The sequence below is a fragment of the Bombina bombina genome, chromosome 6 (assembly GCF_027579735.1).
Source record: "Bombina bombina isolate aBomBom1 chromosome 6, aBomBom1.pri, whole genome shotgun sequence".
Classification (NCBI taxonomy): domain Eukaryota; kingdom Metazoa; phylum Chordata; class Amphibia; order Anura; family Bombinatoridae; genus Bombina; species Bombina bombina.
The window spans coordinates 819,685,290-819,705,935 of NC_069504.1; the positions used below are offsets into that span (position 1 = coordinate 819,685,290).

Below are 20,646 nucleotides of genomic sequence, written 5' to 3' on the forward strand. Positions count from 1 at the left end.
CAGCCCAGATCCTGATGTCATCAGTGGGCTGACCTTGGACGCCATTTCAAAGTGGCCAGAAACAATATTCATTTTAAAATAACTTTTTTTACTGTACTGTAAAAAAAACAGGAACATGCATTGTCAAAAAGTAACACCAACATAATAAAATAAAACTGGTACAAATGTTTTTAAAAGCTGCATTGTGCCAACATTTGATGTATGGGATATAACAAAAAGGCCAAATGGTAATGGCTAGGTATGAAAGAAAGGTTGCCAATTCAAAAATGTTGGCATCTCATTCTATTTAGGTAAGTCTATAATATTGGCCCAAACAATATCTGTGTTTGCTCATTTTTCTGTTATTGGTATCTGCAAACATAACCCACCCCGGCTGCAACATGGGAATATAGACATTTATTATATAGGATATTCTGTGTGCACAGCTTTGGTGGGAAATTTGGCAGGTTACCAGGAAGACCAGACGACAGCACAACTCTGAGAACAAGATGTACAATTATTTAAAAAACCAAACAACCCCCCCCCCCAACTTCATGCTTGTTCATCCAGCCATTGGGGGGAGTGATTTTCTTCTTCCGTAAAAGGTTCTAAAGGATGGGAAATCAGGCAAGAGCGGCTTTCTGTAAAAATCCCTGATTGAGAATCCTGGCCCTTGCAGTGATAAATGTGCTTCTTTTTCTCTATGTTAATAATGATATAAAACAGTCCTTATAAAGGTGAGCTTGTTGTGGTGAGGAGCATGAATCAGTGCAAACAGGCAGGCAGTAAGAAGGATCCTCAGTTCCCTGGGAGAGCGATTACAACACCATCCGTCAATTGTTTGTGACACAAGGAAAAGGTGGTGCTTGTGATCTGTGTTTGGAGACACTGTAGTGGGTGGGTCCTTTCTAGTGCTGGCATGAGCAGATTTTCATATTCTCTTCTAAATGACGTTCTCAAATAACTGCATGGACATCATAATATTCTCATCCTGTTGAAAAAAGGTCAGATATAAGCAATAAACTGAGCTTTTATCTATACAATAACACTCTACACATTCACAGTGACAGCACGCAAAGCCAGATGATTTAAAGGTCTCTATTTCTCCAACATTGGTGTGTCCGGTCCACGGCGTCATCCTTACTTGTGGGAATATCTCTTCCCCAACAGGAAATGGCAAAGAGTCCCAGCAAAGCTGGCCATATAGTCCCTCCTAGGCTCCGCCCACCCCAGTCATTCTCTTTGCCGTTGCACAGGCAACATCTCCACGGAGATGGTTAAGAGTATGTGGTGTTTAGTTGTAGTTTTTTTTATTCTACTATCAAGAGTTTGTTATTTTAAAATAGTACTGGTATGTACTATTTACTCTGAAACAGAAAAAGATGAAGAATTCTGTTTGTGAGAGGAAGATGATTTTAGCAGACAGTAACTAAAATCGTTTGCTGTTTCCACATAGGACTGTTGAGATGAAGTAACTTCAGTTGGGGGAAACAGTTAGCAGACTTTTCTGCTTAAGGTATGACTAGCCATATTTCTAACAAGACTGTGTAATGCTGGAAGGCTGTCATTTCCCCTCATGGGGACCGGTAAGCCATTTTCTTAGTCTCAAACAGAATAAAGGGCTTAATATGGGCTATAAAACTGGTAATTCACACTTATAAACTTGGGGAACATTTTTTAACGTCAGGCACTGTGTTAGACACCTTTTCCAGTCAGGAAGGGCCTTCCCAGTTGTAGGCTGAGCCTCATTTTCGCGCCATTACTGCGCAGTTACTTTTGAGAGCAAGACATGCAGATGCATGTGTGAGGATCTGAAAGTGGTTGGAAAAGTTCCTAGAAGGCTTCATTTGGTATCGTATTCCCCCCTGGGTTTGGTAAAGTCGCAGCAAAGGCTGTAGCTGGGACTGTAGAGGGGTTAAAACTGTAACCGGCTCCGGTTTCGTTATTTTAAGGGTTAAAGCTCTGAAAATTGGTGTGCAATACTTTGAATGCTTTAAGACACTGTGGTGAATTTGGTAAATCTTGAACAATTCCTTCATATTTTTTCACATATTCAGTAATAAAGTGTGCTCTGTTTAAAATTTAAAGAGACAGTAACGGTTTTGTTTTAAAACGGTCTTTGTGCTTTATTGACAAGTTTAAGCCTGTTTAACATGTCTGTACCTTCAGATAAGCTATGTTCTATATGTATGAAAGCCAATGTGTCTCCCCCTTCAAAATTGTGTGATAATTGTGCCATAGCGTCCAAACAAAGTAAGGACAGTACTGCCACAGATAATGAAGTTGCCCAAGATGATTCATCAGATGAAGGGAGTAGACATGGTTCTACATCATCTCCTTCCGTGTCTATACCAGTTTTGCCCACGCAGGAGGCCCCTAGTACTTCTAGCGCACCAATGCTTATTACTATGCAACAATTGACGGCAGTAATGGATAACTCCATAGCAAATATTTTATCCAAAATGCTTACATATCAGAGAAAGCGCGATTGCTCTGTTTTAAACACTGAAGAGCAAGAGGGCGCTGACGATAATTGCTCTGTCATACCCTCACACCAATCTGAAGGGGCCATGAGGGAGGTTTTGTCAGATGGGGAAATTTCAGATTCAGGAAAAATTTCTCAACAGGCTGAACCTGATGTTGTGACATTTAAATTTAAATTAGAGCATCTCCGCGCACTGCTTAAGGAGGTGTTATCTACTCTGGATGATTGTGACAACCTGGTCATTCCAGAAAAATTATGCAAGATGGACAAGTTCCTAGAGGTTCCGGTGCACCCCGACGCTTTTCCTATACCCAAGCGGGTGGCGGACATAGTGAATAAGGAGTGGGAAAGCCCGGCATACCTTTTGTCCCCCCTCCTATATTTAAGAAATTATTTCCTATGGTCGACCCCAGAAAGGACTTATGGCAGACAGTCCCTAAGGTCGAGGGGGCAGTTTCTACTCTAAACAAGCGCACTACTATTCCTATCGAGGATAATTGTGCTTTCAAAGATCTTATGGATAAAAAATTGGAGGGTTTGCTTAAAAAGATTTTTGTACAGCAAGGTTAACTTCTGCAACCCATTTCGTGCATTGTTCCTGTCACTACAGCAGCGTGGTTCTGGTTCGAGGAACTGGAAAAGTCGCTCAGTAGAGAGACTCCATATGAGGAGGTTATGGACAGAGTTCACGCACTTAAGTTGGCTAATTCTTTTATTTTAGATGCCGCTTTGCAATTAGCTAGATTAGCGGCGAAAAATTCAGGGTTTGCAATTGTGGCGCGCAGAGCGCTTTGGCTAAAGTCTTGGTCAGCGGATGTATCATCCAAGACAAAATTGCTTAATATCCCCTTCAAGGGTAAAACTCTCTTTGGGCCAGAATTGAAAGAGATTATCTCAGACATCACTGGGGGAAAGGGCCACGCCCTCCCACAAGATAGGCCTTTCAAAGCCAAGAATAAGTCTAATTTTCGTTCCTTTCGTAATTTCAGGAACGGACCGGCCTCTAATTCTGCATCCTCTAAGCAAGAGGGTAATGCTTCACAGACCAAACCAGCCTGGAAACCGATGCAAGGCTGGAACAAGGGTAAGCAGGCCAAGAAACCTGCTGCTGCTAACAAAACAGCATGAAGGAGTAGCCCCCGATCCGGGACCGGATCTAGTGGGGGGCAGACTCTCTCTCTTTGCTCAGGCTTGGGCAAGAGATGTTCAGGATCCCTGGACGCTAGAAATAGTTTCTCAGGGTTATCTTCTGGAATTCAAGGAACTACCCCCAAGGGGAAGGTTTCACATATCTCATTTATCCTCAAACCAAATAAAGAGACAGGCATTCTTACATTGTGTAGAAGACCTGTTAAAGATGGGAGTGATACACCGAGTTCCAATGGCGGAACAAGGAATGGGATTTTACTCAAATCTGTTCATAGTTCCCAAAAAAGAGGGAACCTTCAGACCAATTCTGGATTTAAAAATCCTAAACAAATTTCTCAGAGTACCATCGTTCAAAATGGAAACCATTCGAATGATTCTACCTACAATCCAGGAAGGTCAATTTATGACTACCGTGGATCTAAAGGATGCGTACCTACATATTCCTATCCACAAAGAACATCATCAGTTCCTAAGGTTCGCCTTTCTGGACAAACATTACCAGTTTGTGGCCCTCCCATTCAGGTTAGCCACTGCTCCAAGGATTTTCACAAAGGTACTCGGGTCCCTTCTAGCGGTTCTAAGACCGAGGGGCATTGCAGTAGTACCATACTTGGACGACATTCTAATACAAGCGTCGTCCCTTTCAAAGGCAAAGGCTCATACAGACATCGTTCTGGCCTTTCTCAGATCTCACGGATGGAAGGTGAACATAGAAAAGAGTTCTCTGTCTTCATCGACAAGAGTTCCCTTCTTGGGAACAATAATAGATTCTTTAGAAATGAGGATTTTTCTGACAGATGTCAGAAAGTCAAAACTTCTAAGCGCTTGTCAAGTTCTTCATTCAGTTCCACGTCCTTCCATAGCTCAGTGCATGGAAGTAGTAGGGTTGATGGTTGCAGCAATGGACATAGTTCCTTTTGCGCAAATTCATCTAAGACCATTACAACTGTGCATGCTGAAACAGTGGAATGGGGACTATACAGACTTGTCTCCAGTGATTCAAGTAGATCAGAAGACCAGAGATTCACTCCGTTGGTGGCTAACCCTGGACCACCTATCCCAGGGAATGAGCTTCCGCAGACCAGAGTGGGTCATCGTCACGACCGACGCCAGTCTAGTGGGCTGGGGCGCGGTCTGGGAATCCCTGAAAGCTCAGGGACTATGGTCTCGGGAAGAGTCTCTTCTCCCGATAAACATTCTGGAACTAAGAGCGATTTTCAATGCTCTCAGAGCTTGGCCTCAGCTAGCAAAGGCCAGATTCATAAGATTCCAATCAGACAACATGACGACTGTTGCTTATATCAATCATCATGGGGGAACAAGGAGTTCCCTGGCGATGAAAGAAGTGACCAAAATAATACAATGGGCGGAGGATCACTCCTGCCACCTATCTGCGATCCACATCCCAGGAGTGGAAAACTGGGAGGCGGATTATCTGAGTCGTCAGACTTTCCATCCGGGGGAGTGGGAACTCCACCCGGAGATATTTGCCCAGTTGACCCAATTATGGGGCATTCCAGACATGGATCTGATGGCGTCTCGTCAGAACTTCAAGGTTCCTTGCTACGGGTCCAGATCCAGGGATCCCAAGGCGACTCTAGTGGATGCACTAGTAGCGCCTTGGACCTTCAACCTAGCTTATGTGTTTCCAGCATTTCCTCTCATACCCAGGCTGGTAGCCAAGATCAAGCAGGAGAGGACCTCGGTGATCTTGATAGCTCCTGCGTAGCTACGCAGGACTTGGTATGCAGACCTGGTGAATATATCGGCTCCACCATGGAAGCTACCTTTGAGACAGGACCTTCTTGTTCAGGGTCCATTCGAACATCCAAAGCTGGTTTCCCTCCAGCTGACAGCTTGGAGATTGAACGCTTGATTCTATCAAAGCGTGGGTTTTCAGATTCTGTGATAGATACTCTGGTTCAAGCCAGAAAACCGGTAACTAGAAAAATTTACCATAAAATATGGAAAAGATATATCTGCTGGTGTGAATCCAAGGGATTCCCATGGAATAAGATAAAGATTCCTAAGATCCTTTCCTTTCTACAAGAAGGTTTGGATAAAGGATTATCTGCGAGTTCTCTAAAGGGACAGATTTCTGCCTTATCTGTCTTACTACACAAACGACTGGCAGCTGTGCCAGATGTTCAAGCATTTGTTCAGGCTCTGGTTAGGATCAAGCCTGTTTACAGACCTTTGACTCCTCCCTGGAGTTTAAATCTAGTTCTTTCAGTTCTTCAAGGGGTTCCGTTTGAACCTCTACACTCCATAGATATTAAGTTGTTATCTTGGAAAGTTTTGTTTTTGGTTGCTATTTCTTCTGCTAGAAGAGTTTCAGAGTTATCTGCTCTGCAGTGTTCTCCGCCCTATCTGGTGTTCCATGCAGATAAGGTGGTTTTGCGTACTAAGCCTGGTTTTCTTCCAAAGGTTGTTTCTAACAAGAATATTAACCAGGAGATAGTTGTACCTTCTTTGTGTCCGAATCCAGTTTCAAAGAAGGAACGTTTGTTACACAATTTGGACGTAGTCCGTGCTCTAAAATTCTATTTAGAAGCTACAAAAGATTTCAGACAAACATCTTCTCTGTTTGTCGTCTATTCTGGTAAAAGGAGAGGTCAAAAAGCGACTTCTACCTCTCTTTCCTTTTGGCTTAAAAGCATCATCCGATTGGCTTACGAGACTGCCGGATGACAGCCTCCTGAAAGAATCACAGCTCACTCCACTAGGGCTGTGGCTTCCACATGGGCCTTCAAGAACGAGGCTTCTGTTGATCAGATATGTAAGGCAGCGACTTGGTCTTCACTGCACACTTTTGCCAAATTTTACAAATTTGATACTTTTGCTTCTTCGGAGGCTATTTTTGGGAGAAAGGTTTTGCAAGCCATGGTGCCTTCTGTTTAGGTAACCTGATTTGCTCCCTCCCTTCATCTGTGTCCTAAAGCTTTGGTATTGGTTCCCACAAGTAAGGATGACGTTGTGGACCGAACACACCAATGTTGGAGAAAACAGAATTTATGCTTACCTGATAAATTACTTTCTCCAACGGTGTGTCCGGTCCACGGCCCGCCCTGGTTTTTTAATCAGGTTTGATGAATTATTTTCTCTAACTACAGTCACCACGGCACTCTATGGTTTCTCCTATTTTTTCCTCCTGTCCGTCGGTCGAATGACTGGGGTGGGCGGAGCCTAGGAGGGACTATATGGCCAGCTTTGCTGGGACTCTTTGCCATTTCCTGTTGGGGAAGAGATATTCCCACAAGTAAGGATAACGCCGTGGACCGGACACACCGTTGGAGAAAGTAATTTATCAGGTAAGCATAAATTCTGTTTTCCCCTGGTGAAATGATCTGAAAGCTTAGGGGCGTATACTGCATTTTCGTATGGGGAAGAGATGCATATATTACAAAAGTGCACAATAAAATTTGTATTTTTTTAAATCTTACATACCGAATAATTGAACCATTCACACAAAAATAAACGGGAAAAGAATTGTATTGTTAAGGTGCATCAAAAATTGTAACAAAATTATTTACCAAAAAACGTATTTAATCAAAAACATAAAATTTATAGGTAAGATACAAAGAAATATATCATATAAAATATGCACAGCGTAAATCGTAATTTAAGTACACTGGATGCACAAAAAAACACTCAAAAATTTGTAGTTATAAGTACAAAATAAAAAGTTTGATTGTTGGGTTTTTTTTTCCGGAACTTGGGCTGAACATTGGCGTATATGAAATTCTCTCTAATTCTAGTGTAATTCTGTAAAGATTTTTGCACTACAGATCTCGCTGTTTTTTCTCAGCATTTAGAATGTGGCTTTTCTCAAAACACTTAAAATACTTATGACCCAATAACACATACATATAAAAATATAGGTGATTATAAGATGCTATTTGCAGAAAGCAGCGTAATGTGATTTATATTGGCTGCTATCTTCATTCTAGGGAGCAAAGTGTCTCTTTCCAGTGAGCTCTATTATTATGACAAGGAGACATCTCGCCACTCCTAGGGACTGTCCCATTTTGATGGTAAGTCTACAAGGGCAGCCCTTGCAAGGGGCAGCGTGAAAAAACGCTTCTGACCTGGCGAAGTTTAGATAATCGGGTCCTTAGTGTTACGTGCATCACTAATGTGGATAGGTCTGAAATGGTTCTTCACTCTCTCCACTTCCACCTTCCCCTATTATAATTCCATATATAGGGCTAGATTTATTAAAGCTGAGGCGGACAGGGGCGCGTATACGCGAGTGCAATTTTGCGCTCGCGTGCAATCCCGCCCCTGCCTGCGCACAGCCAATCAAGCGCTGGCAGGAGCTGTCAATCTCCTCGGTCTGACTAGATCGAGGAGATTGAATTTCGCCACCTTAGAGAAAAAAAATATTTAAATGGTAAAGTATAAATCTTGTTTTCTTTTACGTTCTATTGCAACAGCACATGATAATAAATTCATACTCAGCTTGAATGGAACAAAGGAATCAGGAGGACCAGCCTCAATGTAGACTGTAAAACCTATTTGTTTATTTTTTTACCAAATGTAGCTAGTTTTTTAAGTTTTTCAATCATATCAAAGAAGCTGCTTTACATGGTTGTTTCCTCATTCTTACTAGGGATGGGCGAATGTGTACATTTCCGAATTCGAATGTTAGAACGAATATTCTTAAAAATTCTATAATCAAATGCTATTTACAGTTTTCGAATGTCACCTTGGAATTCGAATGTTTATAATTAGATCGAATGTCCACATTCGAAATTTCAAATTTAACATTCTGTTTAACAAATACTAATCAGAAGTTTAATAGTTCATGTGGTAGGGAATCTAGTAAATTGATACATAATAGATACAAATATATCAATTTGAATGTTTCTATTTTGATTGAATATTGCATAATTTGAATATTACATTTAAATAAAGCATTATAGAAATACTATTACAAATATATACATTTTTCGAATTTGAATATTGCATAATTCGAATATTACATTTAAAGAAAGCATTAGAAATACTATTACAAATTCAAATTTTTTGAAACAAATATTTTCTAATGTAATCGTAAAATTAGAAACCGAACATTCGAAAAGCGAATGTTAGAATGTTATGTAAACATTTGAAATTCGATTAGAATGAACGAATGTGTTAAAATTAATTCATTTTTCGAATGTTGCGAAACATTCTCCCAACCCTAATTCTTACCTTGCATTGAAAAAGTCAATTTTTTTTGCCACCCATTGGCTACTTAGAAGGTTGTATTACAAGACCAAACATACTGCTAGATTACAAGTTTTGCATTATGAGTGAAAAAGCAGCGTTATGGCTCTTTTTCACTACCGCTGGTATTACGAGTCTTGCAGGTTTAGCTGCACCGCACACTTTTTTGGCCGTAATGCAACGTAACTACCACAGCTTTCAAAAAGTCATTTTTCAATGGGACTTCCATAGCGCCGGTATTACGAGTTTGCCTGTCCGGCCAAACAGTGAGAGGTACAGCCTATACCGTCAAGATCCATACCGTAAACTGAAAGTCAGTAGTTATGGGTTTTGCACTACAAAGCTGTAGCATAAAACTCATAACTAAAGTGCTAAAAAGTACACTAACACCCATAAACTACCTATTAACCCCTAAACCGAGGCCCTCTGCATCGCAAACACTAAAATAAAATTATTAACCCCTAATCTGCTGCTCCAGACATCGCCGTAACTAGAATAAACATATTAACCCCTAATCCGCTGCACTCACGCATCGCAAAGACTAGTTAAATATTATTAACCCCTAATCTGCTGTCCCTAACATCGCCGCAACCTACATTACTGTTATTAACCCCTAATCTGCTGCCCCAAAATCGCCACCACTATACTAAAGTTATAAAACCCACTAACTTTAATATAATTAAATAAATCTAAATAAAAATTACTATCATTAACTAAATAATTCCATTTAAAACTTAATAACTGTAAAATAAACCCCAAGCTAGCTACAATATAACTAATAGTTACATTGTATCTAGCTTAGGGTTTATTTTTATTTCACAGGCAAGTTTGTATTTATTTTAACTAGGTAGAATAGTTACTAAATAGTTATTAACTATTTACTAACTACCTAGCTAAAATAAAGACAAATTTACCTGTAAAATAAAACCTAACCTTACACTACAATTAAATAAATTACATTAATGAAATACAATTAACTAAATTACAAAAACAAACACTAAATTACACAAAATAAAAAAAAATGTATCAAATATTTAAACTAATTACACCTAATCTAATAGCCCTATCAAAATAAAAAAGCCCCCCCCAAAATAAAAAAAACCTAGCCTACACTAAACTAGCCCTTAAAAGGACCTTTGCGGTACATTACCCAAAAGAAATCAGCTCTTTTACCTGTAAAAAAAAATACAAACAACCCCCAACAGTAAAACCCACCACCCACACAACCAAACCCCCCAAATAAAATCCTATCTAAAAAACCTAAGCTCCCCATTGCCCTGAAAAGGGCATTTGGATGGGCATTGCCCTTAATAGGGCATTTAGCTCTTTTTCCGCCCAAACCCTAATCTAAATATAAAACCCACCCAATAAACCCTTAAAAAATCCTAACACTAAACCCCGAAGATCCACTTACAGTTTTTGAAGACCGGACATCGATCCTCATCGAAGCTGGCAGAAGTCTTCATCCAAGCGGCTGAAGTCTTCATCCAAGCTGGCGGAAGTCTTCATCCAGACGACATCTTATATCTTCATCCATCCGGCGCGGAGCGGTTCCATCTTCAAGACATCCGGCGTGGAGCATCCTCTTCTTCTGACAGCTCTTCAAGAATTAATTCTCCTTTAAATGATGTCATCCAAGATGGTGTCCCTTGAATTCCGATTGGCTGATTTTATCAGCCAATCAGAATTAAAGGTGAACAAATCCTATTGGCTGATGCAATCAGCCAATAGGATTGAGCTTCAATCCTATTTACTGATCCAATCAGCCAATAGGATTGAGCTTGCATTCTGTTGGCTGATTGGAACAGGTTAGGTTTTATTTTACAGGTAAAGTTTTATTTTACAGGTAAATTTGTATTTATTTTAACTAGGTTGCTAGTAAATAGTTAATAATTATTTAGTAACTAGTCTACCTAGTTAAAATAAATACAAACTTGCCTGTGAAATAAAAATAAAACCTAAGATAGATACAGGGTTTATTTTACAGATAAGTATTTAGTTTTAAATAGGAATTATTTAGTTAATTATAGTAATTTTTATTTAGATTTATTTTAATTATATTAAAGTTAGTGGGTGTTAGGATTAGATTTAGGGTTAGGGGATTATAACTTTAGTATAGTGGCGGCGGCAGATTAGGAGTTAATAAGTGTAGGTAGGTAGCAACGACATTGGGGCGGCAGATTAGGGGTTAATAAGTGTAATGTAGGTGGCGGCGATGTCGGGGGCGGCAGATTAGGGGTGTTTAGACTCGGGTTTATGTTAGGGTGTTAGGTGTAAACATAAATTTTCTTTCCCCATAGGAATCAATGGGGCTGCGTTACGGAGCATTACGCTCATTTATTGCAGGTGTTAGGCTTTTTTTTAGCCGGCTCTCCCCATTGATGTCTATAGGGAAATCGTGCACGAGCACGTAAAACCAGCTCAAAACAGCGCTGGCATTTGAATGCGGTATGGAGCTCAATTTTGTTCAACGCTCACATATTGCCTGCTAACTCCAGGTTTTTGCAAACCTGTAATAGCAGCGCTATAAGGAGGTGAGCGGTGACAATAACTTGCAGGTTAGCACCGAGACGCTCGTAACGCAAAACTCGTAATCTAGCCGATAAAAAAGAAACGTATTTATAGTTTTGAAGGAGAATATTAACTTGCAAAATCATGCTATGCTTCAATGCAAAAAAGCATGTTGAAATACTGAATGCACCTTTTGCATTGCATGACCAAATATATATCTGTATGTCAGGCTATAGGTATAACATTTAGTGGTAGCCCTAAGCCTTAGGCATATAGTATGAGCAAACATTGATTTTCAAATTATTCTAGCGCTATAGAGCCCTAGAATAGTTTTTTTTTACTGGTAAGCACCATTAATGCCATAGTCATTCCCTGACATCTCAGAATGGCAAATGTACTTCATATCAATTCACCACCATGAGTAATCCAAATTATCAATCAAGACAGGCAGTGGATGATACTGATAGGTCCTACATGACTATGTCATGCTATGTGATGGTTCTCCAAACCGGTCATCTTGTTAAATTCTAACACTATTTTCTCAGATTTAAGATTTATTGAGTCTATTCCTTTGCCAGTGCTTAGATGCCATGCTTACTGAGTCCACAGTACTAAGGGTTTCTCTGAGATGCTGATATGACCTGAAAGGTAGTATAGAATCTGGATGATTTAGTAACATTGATAGAAGAGAAAATGTGGAATTTTATAATATATATTCTGTTACTCTGCTTAGCCTTTTTATCTGGTTTGTACATTATCTACATATATTTGATTGACAGGCAAAAATGTGCATATTGTGGACACAACAATCAGACTCATGCACAGTTGGCTTCTGCCGGTTACCTCATAGTTATTCCTATCTGCTGTATGATACCTGGTTGATAATATACAAAAATATCACAAACAAATAGAATCAGATAAGCTTTGTATTAATCTTGATTCACCCTACACTGTATATAATGATTTAGAGTAGAAAAGTTTATATATGCCCCAGAAACCTTCTGCTACATGCATTATTTGTATAGTTAAATAAAAGACATGTGCATTAGTTTTCGGAAGAACCAAAGAAAGTAAGGAAAATGGCATTTTCGGTTGGTAAGTATGCTGTCTCTATGATGCAAGCAGGAATTATCCAATGGTTGCAAACCAGGAAGGAGCAGCAGAATAGATTGACAGTTTCTCTCAGCCTGTCAGTGGAAGCCTGTGACTTTTTCTAGCCAACCAGCTTTCTCAGAGAGGGAAGTGAAAAGGTTATTTGTAGACCAAACTCCCTGTGCTTTCTGAGACCATCAGACTGCACACAATGCGACAGATGAACAAAGAATGCCCCTAGAACAATGGACTAATGAGTTATCCACCAGGAAAGATATTGTCTTGCTCTTAAAGGGACAGTATACTATAAAATTGTTTTTCCCTTAATGTGTTTCCAATTACTTATTTTACCAGCTGCAGAGTATAAAATGTATGAGATTTGCTTTTTAAGGCTTATTTGTGTATATGAATTAGCTGATTTTGTGTTTTGAAGCCACAACCTAATAAAATGGGTTGAGCTTGTAGGTATAATCAGATTTGATTACTTTATCACATTGTGTACATATACCTGCTTCTTTATCTTATATCTGTCCATAAACCAATCACAAATACTTGGAGAGAACAATGGAAAATTAACATTTTATTACCTTATCTCTTCTATAACCCACTGGGAGTGTAATTTCTTCTACTGGCTGTGTAAACACAGCTTGGCCTCGAGACCAAAATCTTTCAGGATGGGTGGGGAACCCACAGGCTAAATAAACTAATTCACATGCCAATATAAGGTTAATGGAAATACTTGTAAATAATTTAATACACTCCAGCAGGTAAAGTGGATCATTGGGAACAAATTGAAGGGGAGAAACATTTTGAGTAAACTGTCCCTTTAAATCCAGAAAGATTTTCTTCAAAAGCAGAGTATAATCCCTGCAACACTGACGAAGCACACAAAGCTGGAGACGTGTAATGTGAAACTGAGCAAATGGAATATCATCTGATGCTGCTATTATCAAACCTAACACCTCCATGCAAAGAGCTACAAGGAGAAAAGGAACTGATAGAAGATTTTAACAAGCTGAGAGACGTTTCAGCATTCTTTGTTTTGTCAAGGAAAGCCTCATGGATAATTAATCCATTATGACACCTAGGAAAGTTACCCTTGACTGACAGAAAAAGAACTCTTTGGAAAATGAATTCTCTAACCATGCTCTTAAAGGGACAGTCTACCATAGAATTGTTATTGTTTTAAAAGATAGATAATCCCTTTATTACCCATTCCCCGGTTTTGCATAACCAACACAGTTATATTAATATACTTTTTACCTCTGTGATTACATTGTATCTAGGAACCTTCTTCCAGCCCCCTGATCACATGACTGTGACTGTTTATTATCTATTGTCTTAAATTTAGCATTGTGTTGTGCTAGATCTTAAATAATCCCCTGTGCCTGAACACAGTGTTATCTATAGGGCCCACGTGTACTTTCTGTCTCTTTGTGTTGAAAAGAGATTTAAAAAGCATGTGATAAGAGGCAGCTCTCAAAGGCTTAGAAATTAGCATATGAGCCTACCTATGTTTAGTTTAAACTAAGAATACCAAGAGAAAAAAGCAAATATGATGATAAAAGTAAATTGGAAAGTTGATTAAAATTAAAAGTTCTATCTGAATAATGAAAGTTTAATTTATACTAGACTGTCCCTTTAAAGAAACCACAAGAGTCTGTTGGTATGAGGTACTGCTAAATGTAAAGATGGAACCTTTACCAAGATATCATCCAGGTAAGGAATCTTCCCCATCAAACGTTCTGTATCGGGGGCCGCACCTTCATGCTGACTTAGAGGAGGTAGCTTTTTTAGACTGTTCAGATTTGAATTTGGCTTCCAGGAAAATCTGGAAGAGCCCTGTTTCTAGGTGGAAGAGAAGGACTTTTGGTTTCTAGATTGGACGAAAGGAATAAAAACACCCTGATCTTACCCTTAGACTTCTTGACTTGAAGAAGAAAAGTTTCTTTACCTCCAGTCACAGTAGAAATAGTAGCATCCAGACCAGGCCCAAAATAAAATTTATCCTTAAATAAGGTGAGACAAAAGTCTAGATTTAGACCATGTCAGCTGACCATGATTTCAACCACAAGGCCCTCCTGGTCAGGACTGCTAATGCCTTATTTTTGCAATAATCTAAATAATGGCAACAATAGCAGTATTCGTTTTGAAACTCTCTCTCAGCAGATTCATCTGAAAACTGCTCAGATAAGCTATCAAACCAAAGAGTAGAGGCTGCAGCTAAACAAGTGATACTAATCGCTGGCCTAAAAAGGAAATCAGCTTGCTGAAAAGCCTTCCTATGAAAGGACTCTAACTTCCTGTCTAAGGGGTCTTTGAAAGAAGTACTATCCTCAAGGGGAATAGTAGTATGTTTAGCCAAAGTAGAAATAGCACAATCCACCTTAGGAATAGTTTATCAAAGCTTTATGTAAGTAGCAGGTAAAGGAAAATGTTAAAGATAAATTTAAAGGGATACCAGAATTAGACCACTCTTTAGAAATTAATTCAGAAATAGTAACCAGAATTGGCAAAAAAAAAAACAAACAAAACAGGGACTTAGCAGTAGGTTTAAAAATACACCGACAAAATAAGCACCTCTTGAAAGTATTGAAAATCCTACCCCCTTCACAAATAAGGCAAATGTTAACGGTGGAGTGCAATGCAGCAACTAAATAACACAGCAGGGAAAATAATAAAACAAATAACACAGCAAGGAAAATAATAAAACACGCTAAAAAGTGTAAAGCGACATGCGTTAACCCGGCACAGCTTGGGAGAATGGAGGGGAATAGAAAAAAATGGCAAGGATAGATAAAAAGCTTATAAATAGTGATGTTGCAAACTTAAAATTTTCGGTTCGCGAACGGCGGACTCGAACTTCCGGTATCGTTCGCGAACTCGCGATCTGTGCGAACCGCCATTGAATTCAATAGGCAGGCGAATTTTAAAACCTACAAGGACTCTTTCTGGCCACAATAGTGATGGAAAAGTTGTTTCAAGGTTACTAACACCTGGACTGTGGCATGCTGGAGGGGGATCCCTGGCAAAACTCCCATGTAAAATTACATAGTTTATGCAGAGTCTGCTTTTAACCCATAAAGGGCCTAAATCACCTAACATTCCCAAATTGTTTGCAATAACGTGCTTTAAAACATCAGTAATTTTGTCGTATCTATCAGGTAGTGTAAGGGTTACGGCTGCATCACAGTGACAGAGCAAACTCCAAGTGTAACGCACCGCAATCAACCACAAACAGTCCACTTGCAGAACCACGAGATAGGTAGATTTGATAGATACATAGATTACATAGCTCAATCGATGCAATATACATACGATCGATACACTGTACATAGCTCAATAGATGCAATATACATTTGATAGATACGAATTACATCGATCAATAGATGCAATATACATTTGATAGATACGAATGTTATCAAATCAAAGATGCAATATACATTTTATAGATACGAATGACATCAACTAAAATATGTAATATACATTTTATAGATACGAATTACATCGATCAAAAGATGCAATGTACATTTGATCGATACGTTTGTTAGTTCGATCGATTTGATATATAAATAAATGGATTTGAAATATATATAATTTCCCTGACAGAGTATAACAATAAGACATGTGGTCTGTGACCCGTGGTGTGTAAAGTAGTACTATTCTTAACATTTTACTACAACCTGTTACTCCCCCAATCGGTTGAGGTCTATATGGCCTTCATTTTTGGAACCGGGAGATGGAAGAAGATGATTGTTCTGTCCTCCTACTTCAAATTTGTCAGAAACACAAGTGGCTGTCTCCAAACAGTCCGGACAGAAGATAGATAGATAGGATAGATAGATAGATAGATAGATAGATATACATAGATTGATAGTTAGATAGAATCGACAGAAGAAAAATAGATAGATTTTTTAGATATATAATTACCCTGATAAAGTCTAATAATTAAACATGCGGTCTTGGACCCAACTAGGTTGTGTTAAGTAGTACTATTCTTCGCACTTTCAGCCATGTAACTCCCCCTATTGGTGGAGGTCTATATGGCGGTTATGATTACCCTGACAAAGTATAACAATAAGACACGCGTTCTGGGACCCATGGTAATTTTGTTGTGTTAAGTAAAACTTTTCTTATCACTTGAATCCCTCTTACCCACCCTTTTGTTGGAGTTCTATATGGCCTGCATGATTAGCCTGACAAAGTATAATAAGAAAACATCTGGTCTGGGACCCATGGTAACTAGGTTGTGTTTAAGTAGTACTATTCTTAGAACTGTAATCCCTATTATTATCGGGGGAGGTCTATATGGCCTGCCTGATTACCCTGAAAAAATATAATAATAAGACATGTGGTCTGGGACCCATGTTAACTAGGTTGTGTTTTAAGTAGTACCATTCTTAGCACTCTAATCTCTGTAACTCCCCCTATTTGGGGAGGTCTATATGGCCTGGATGATTACCCATACAAAATATAATAATAAGACATCTGCTCTGGGTCTTGGACCCATGTTAACTATGTTGTGTTAAGTAGTAATGTCCTTAGCATTTTAATAGCTGTTACTCACCCTATCGGTGGCGGTCTATATGGCCTGCATGATTACCCTTACAAAATATAATAACAAAACATGCGGTCTGGGACCCATGGTAACTAGTTTGTGTTAAGTAGTAATTTCCTTTGCATTTTAATACCTGTTAGGGGAGGTCTATATAGCCTGCATGATTACCCTTACAAAATATAATAACAAAACATGCGGTCTGGGACCCATGGTAACTAGGCTGTGTTAAGTATTACTCTTCTTAGCATTTTAATACCTGTTACTCACCCTATCGTGGGAGGTCTATACGGCCTGCATGATTACCCATACAAAATAAAATAAGACATCTGCTCTGGGTCTGTGACCCATGGTAACTAGGTTGTGTTAAGTAGTACTGTTCTTAGCATTTTAATACCTGTTACACCCTGTCGGAGGAGGTAAATGCAATTCAAGGACACTAGGAGACTCAATACTGACAGTCAAAACAGTGATGCTTGACAATTTTTGCAATACTGTTAAAAGAAATATGATTGCTGGGAATAATTGGCTAGGTGGGCCTGGCACACAGGCTGCAAGGCAGGAGGAAAGTGCAATTCAATGGCACCAGCAAACTGAGGATTCAGAACAACACTTACCAAAAATTTTATTTTTTAATTATTAAGAATACTGTGACAACAAATATGATTGGTGTAAATATTTTTCAAGTAGGCCTGGCACACAGGCTGCCAGGCAGGAGTAAAATGCAATTCAATGGCACTAGGAGACTGAATATTTGCAGTCCAAAAAATTATGATTTTTATTTTTTTATATACTGTTACAAGAATTATGATTGGTGCCACTAATTGGCTAGTTGGGCCTGGAAAACACGCTGGCAGGCAGGAGGAAAGTGCAATTCAATGGAACGAGCAAACTGATGATTCACAAGCGATCAATGGAATTTTAAAGATTAACAATACTTTTACAACAACTAGGATTGGTGGCACTAATTGGCTAGTTTGTGCCTGGCACACAGGCTGTCAGGCAGGAGGAAACTGCAATTCAATGGCACTAGTAGACTGAATATTTGCAGTCCAAAAAATTATGATTTTTAATTTTTTTGATACTGTAACAAGAATTATGATTGGTGCCACTAATTGGCTAGTTGGGCCTGGCACACAGGCTGGCAGATATGAGTGGTGGATGGTAGGTAGGGCAGCAATTTAACACAGTATGCTGTGTAAGTGACAAAAACACAGGCCTGATAGAAAATTAAGTTAGATTACACTAGCAAAATATTTTAAAATTTTAGATTTTAATATTAAAATTATGTTAAGAAGTACAATGCACATATGAGTGGTCGCACTGGCTGGCTGCTACGTAGGGCAGCAATTAACAACAGTATGCTGTGTAAGTCAGATAGACAGTTAGACACAGGCCTGATAGAAAATAAAATTAGATTACACTAGCATAATGATTTAAAGACTTTTTTGGGGGAATTTAAAGAAAAAGGTTAAGCACATACATATGAGTCGTGGCTGATAGCCTTGGAAGGGCAGCTATTAAAAACAGTAGGCTCTGTAAGTCAGATACACACACGCCTGATAGAAAATACTATTAGATAGATTACACTAGAAAAATGATTTAAATTATTATTTTGGGGGGGAAATTAAAAAAAGGTTAAACACATATGAGTCGTGGCTCATAGACTAGGGAGGGCAGCAAGTAAACACAGTAGGCCCTGTATGTCAGCAAAACACACAGGCCTGATAGAAAATGATATTAGATTACACTATCAAAAAAATTTAAACTTTTTTTTTTTTATATTTAAATTAAGGTGAAGAAGATATGAGTTGTGGCTGCCTGGCACAGACCAATTAACCAAAAGACTGAAAAAATGAGGTATATTAATGCTGAGTGAGCCTGGCAGACACAGGCCTGATAGAAAATGTAATTAGATTACACTAGCAAAATTATTATTATATTTTTTTTTTAATTTAAAATTATGTTATAAACGGATATTAACACTGGTGGCTGGCACAGAGCAATTAACCAGAGTATATGCTGTGTGACACAGGCCTGATAGAAAATGAAAAAAAATTACACTAGCAAAATAATTAAAATTTTTGGTTAGTTAAATTTAAACTAATGTTGTTAGGGAGATATCAGTGGTGGCAGTAATCACAGCATATGCTGTGAGCCTTAAACACACAGGCTGAAAGCCAGACAAATGCTAATAAAAATACGGAGAAAAAAAAAACGGCACGAAATATAGCCCTAAAAAGGGCTTTTTGGAGTGCTGTCCTTGCAGCAGAGATGAGTGGAGTCCTTCTGGACTGTAGTGGACACTAAAAACACTAGCCTAGCTATGTATTTCCCTATAATGTCAGGAGCACAAACACAACACGTCCTCTCACTAAGTAAGCAAGGTCGTTATGAGTCTAAAATGGCGGCTTCCTTGTAGCTGGGAGGGTCTGTGAGGTGAGTGTCTGATGTTGATTGGCTCTAATGTGTCAGACGGCTGTGACATACAGGGTCAAAGTTTCCTCAATGATGACACATAGGGGCGGATCAAACATCGCCATGTGTTCGCCCGCAGCAGCGAACGCGAACAAGCTATGTTTGCTGGGAACCGTTCGCGGGCAACAGTTCGGGACATCACTACTTATAAAGTTAAATATGTGCAGACAGCCAAAGTGCCCAAACTAAATAGCCTACATGTGCAAAACCTAAACGTACTAACTAAATAGCCTACGCACACAACAACAAAGCGTCCTAATTAAATAGCCTACACGCACAAAGCTGTACCGCTCTAACTAAATAGCTTATGTGCGCAAAGCCGAAGTAAGCTAACTAAATAGCCTACACATGCTAAACCAAAAAAAGCTAACTAAATAGCCTACACACACGAAACCGAAGCGTACTAAATAAATAGCCTGTGCACCTTAAACCTAAGCACGCTAGACAGCACTCTCTAACAAAGCCACCACAAGCACATGTGAATAACGCTCCAAGACTAAACAGACGTGCGCAATACAATGCCGACATGCACGATCCAAGCAAATGCGCACAAAGCAACTAAACACTGAATGCAGCAACAGCCGAACGCGAACTAACACAAGCTAAAAAATATATAGCAATAAAAAAGAAAATGTGTATTTAATAAAACTAGGACATTGCCAATCATAATTCCCATATATAATATAAAGGGGAATTAAAATGCTTGTAATAATAGTCCCCTGGCTATGATGTACAACATTATATGTACCTATTAATAGCCTATAGGCTATGTGAGTGCCAACCCATTTAAACCAATTAGTTAGCCAACAGGTTCTCACTACCAGAACTGCAGATCAAACCGCTTCCAGTAGAAAGCCAATCGTATAATGACGATCCGAAAGGGGGAGGCTAAGACTTGTGATAGTCCTGTAACTTACACCCACTGGGTGTAATTGTGCAACTACCCAATACTCCTTAAAGTTCCCTCTGTCTAAAGAGTAGCTCTCTGAAGAGAAAATGGCCCCTTAAAATCGGCCTAAGAAACCCTCTCACAGAAGAAACATCTAGACTAGAGCACCTCCATTCTTCACCTTAATCCCGCAGAGGTAAAGATATGACTAGTTTACCAGTGAGGGAGGAGAGAAGTGCTCTTGGAGCTTTGGGCATCTTTATCTCCTCCTAGTGGCCAGGAATGGAATTCCCAAGA

The 20,646-nt window shown here is 39.2% G+C and overlaps 1 protein-coding gene across 1 annotated transcript in view; it reads right to left on the reverse strand.

Annotated features, from left to right (window-relative positions):
* Nucleotides 1-381: 381 nt before the first annotated feature.
* Nucleotides 382-20,646, reverse strand: part of KCNIP3 (potassium voltage-gated channel interacting protein 3) — a 163,052-nt gene continuing 142,787 nt past the window's right edge. Inside the window, exon 8 of the mRNA XM_053718189.1 lies at nt 382-970. Within this exon, the coding sequence (XP_053574164.1) occupies nt 923-970 (48 nt within the window). The 3' untranslated portion in view covers nt 382-922. The remainder of the gene's footprint in view (nt 971-20,646) is intronic.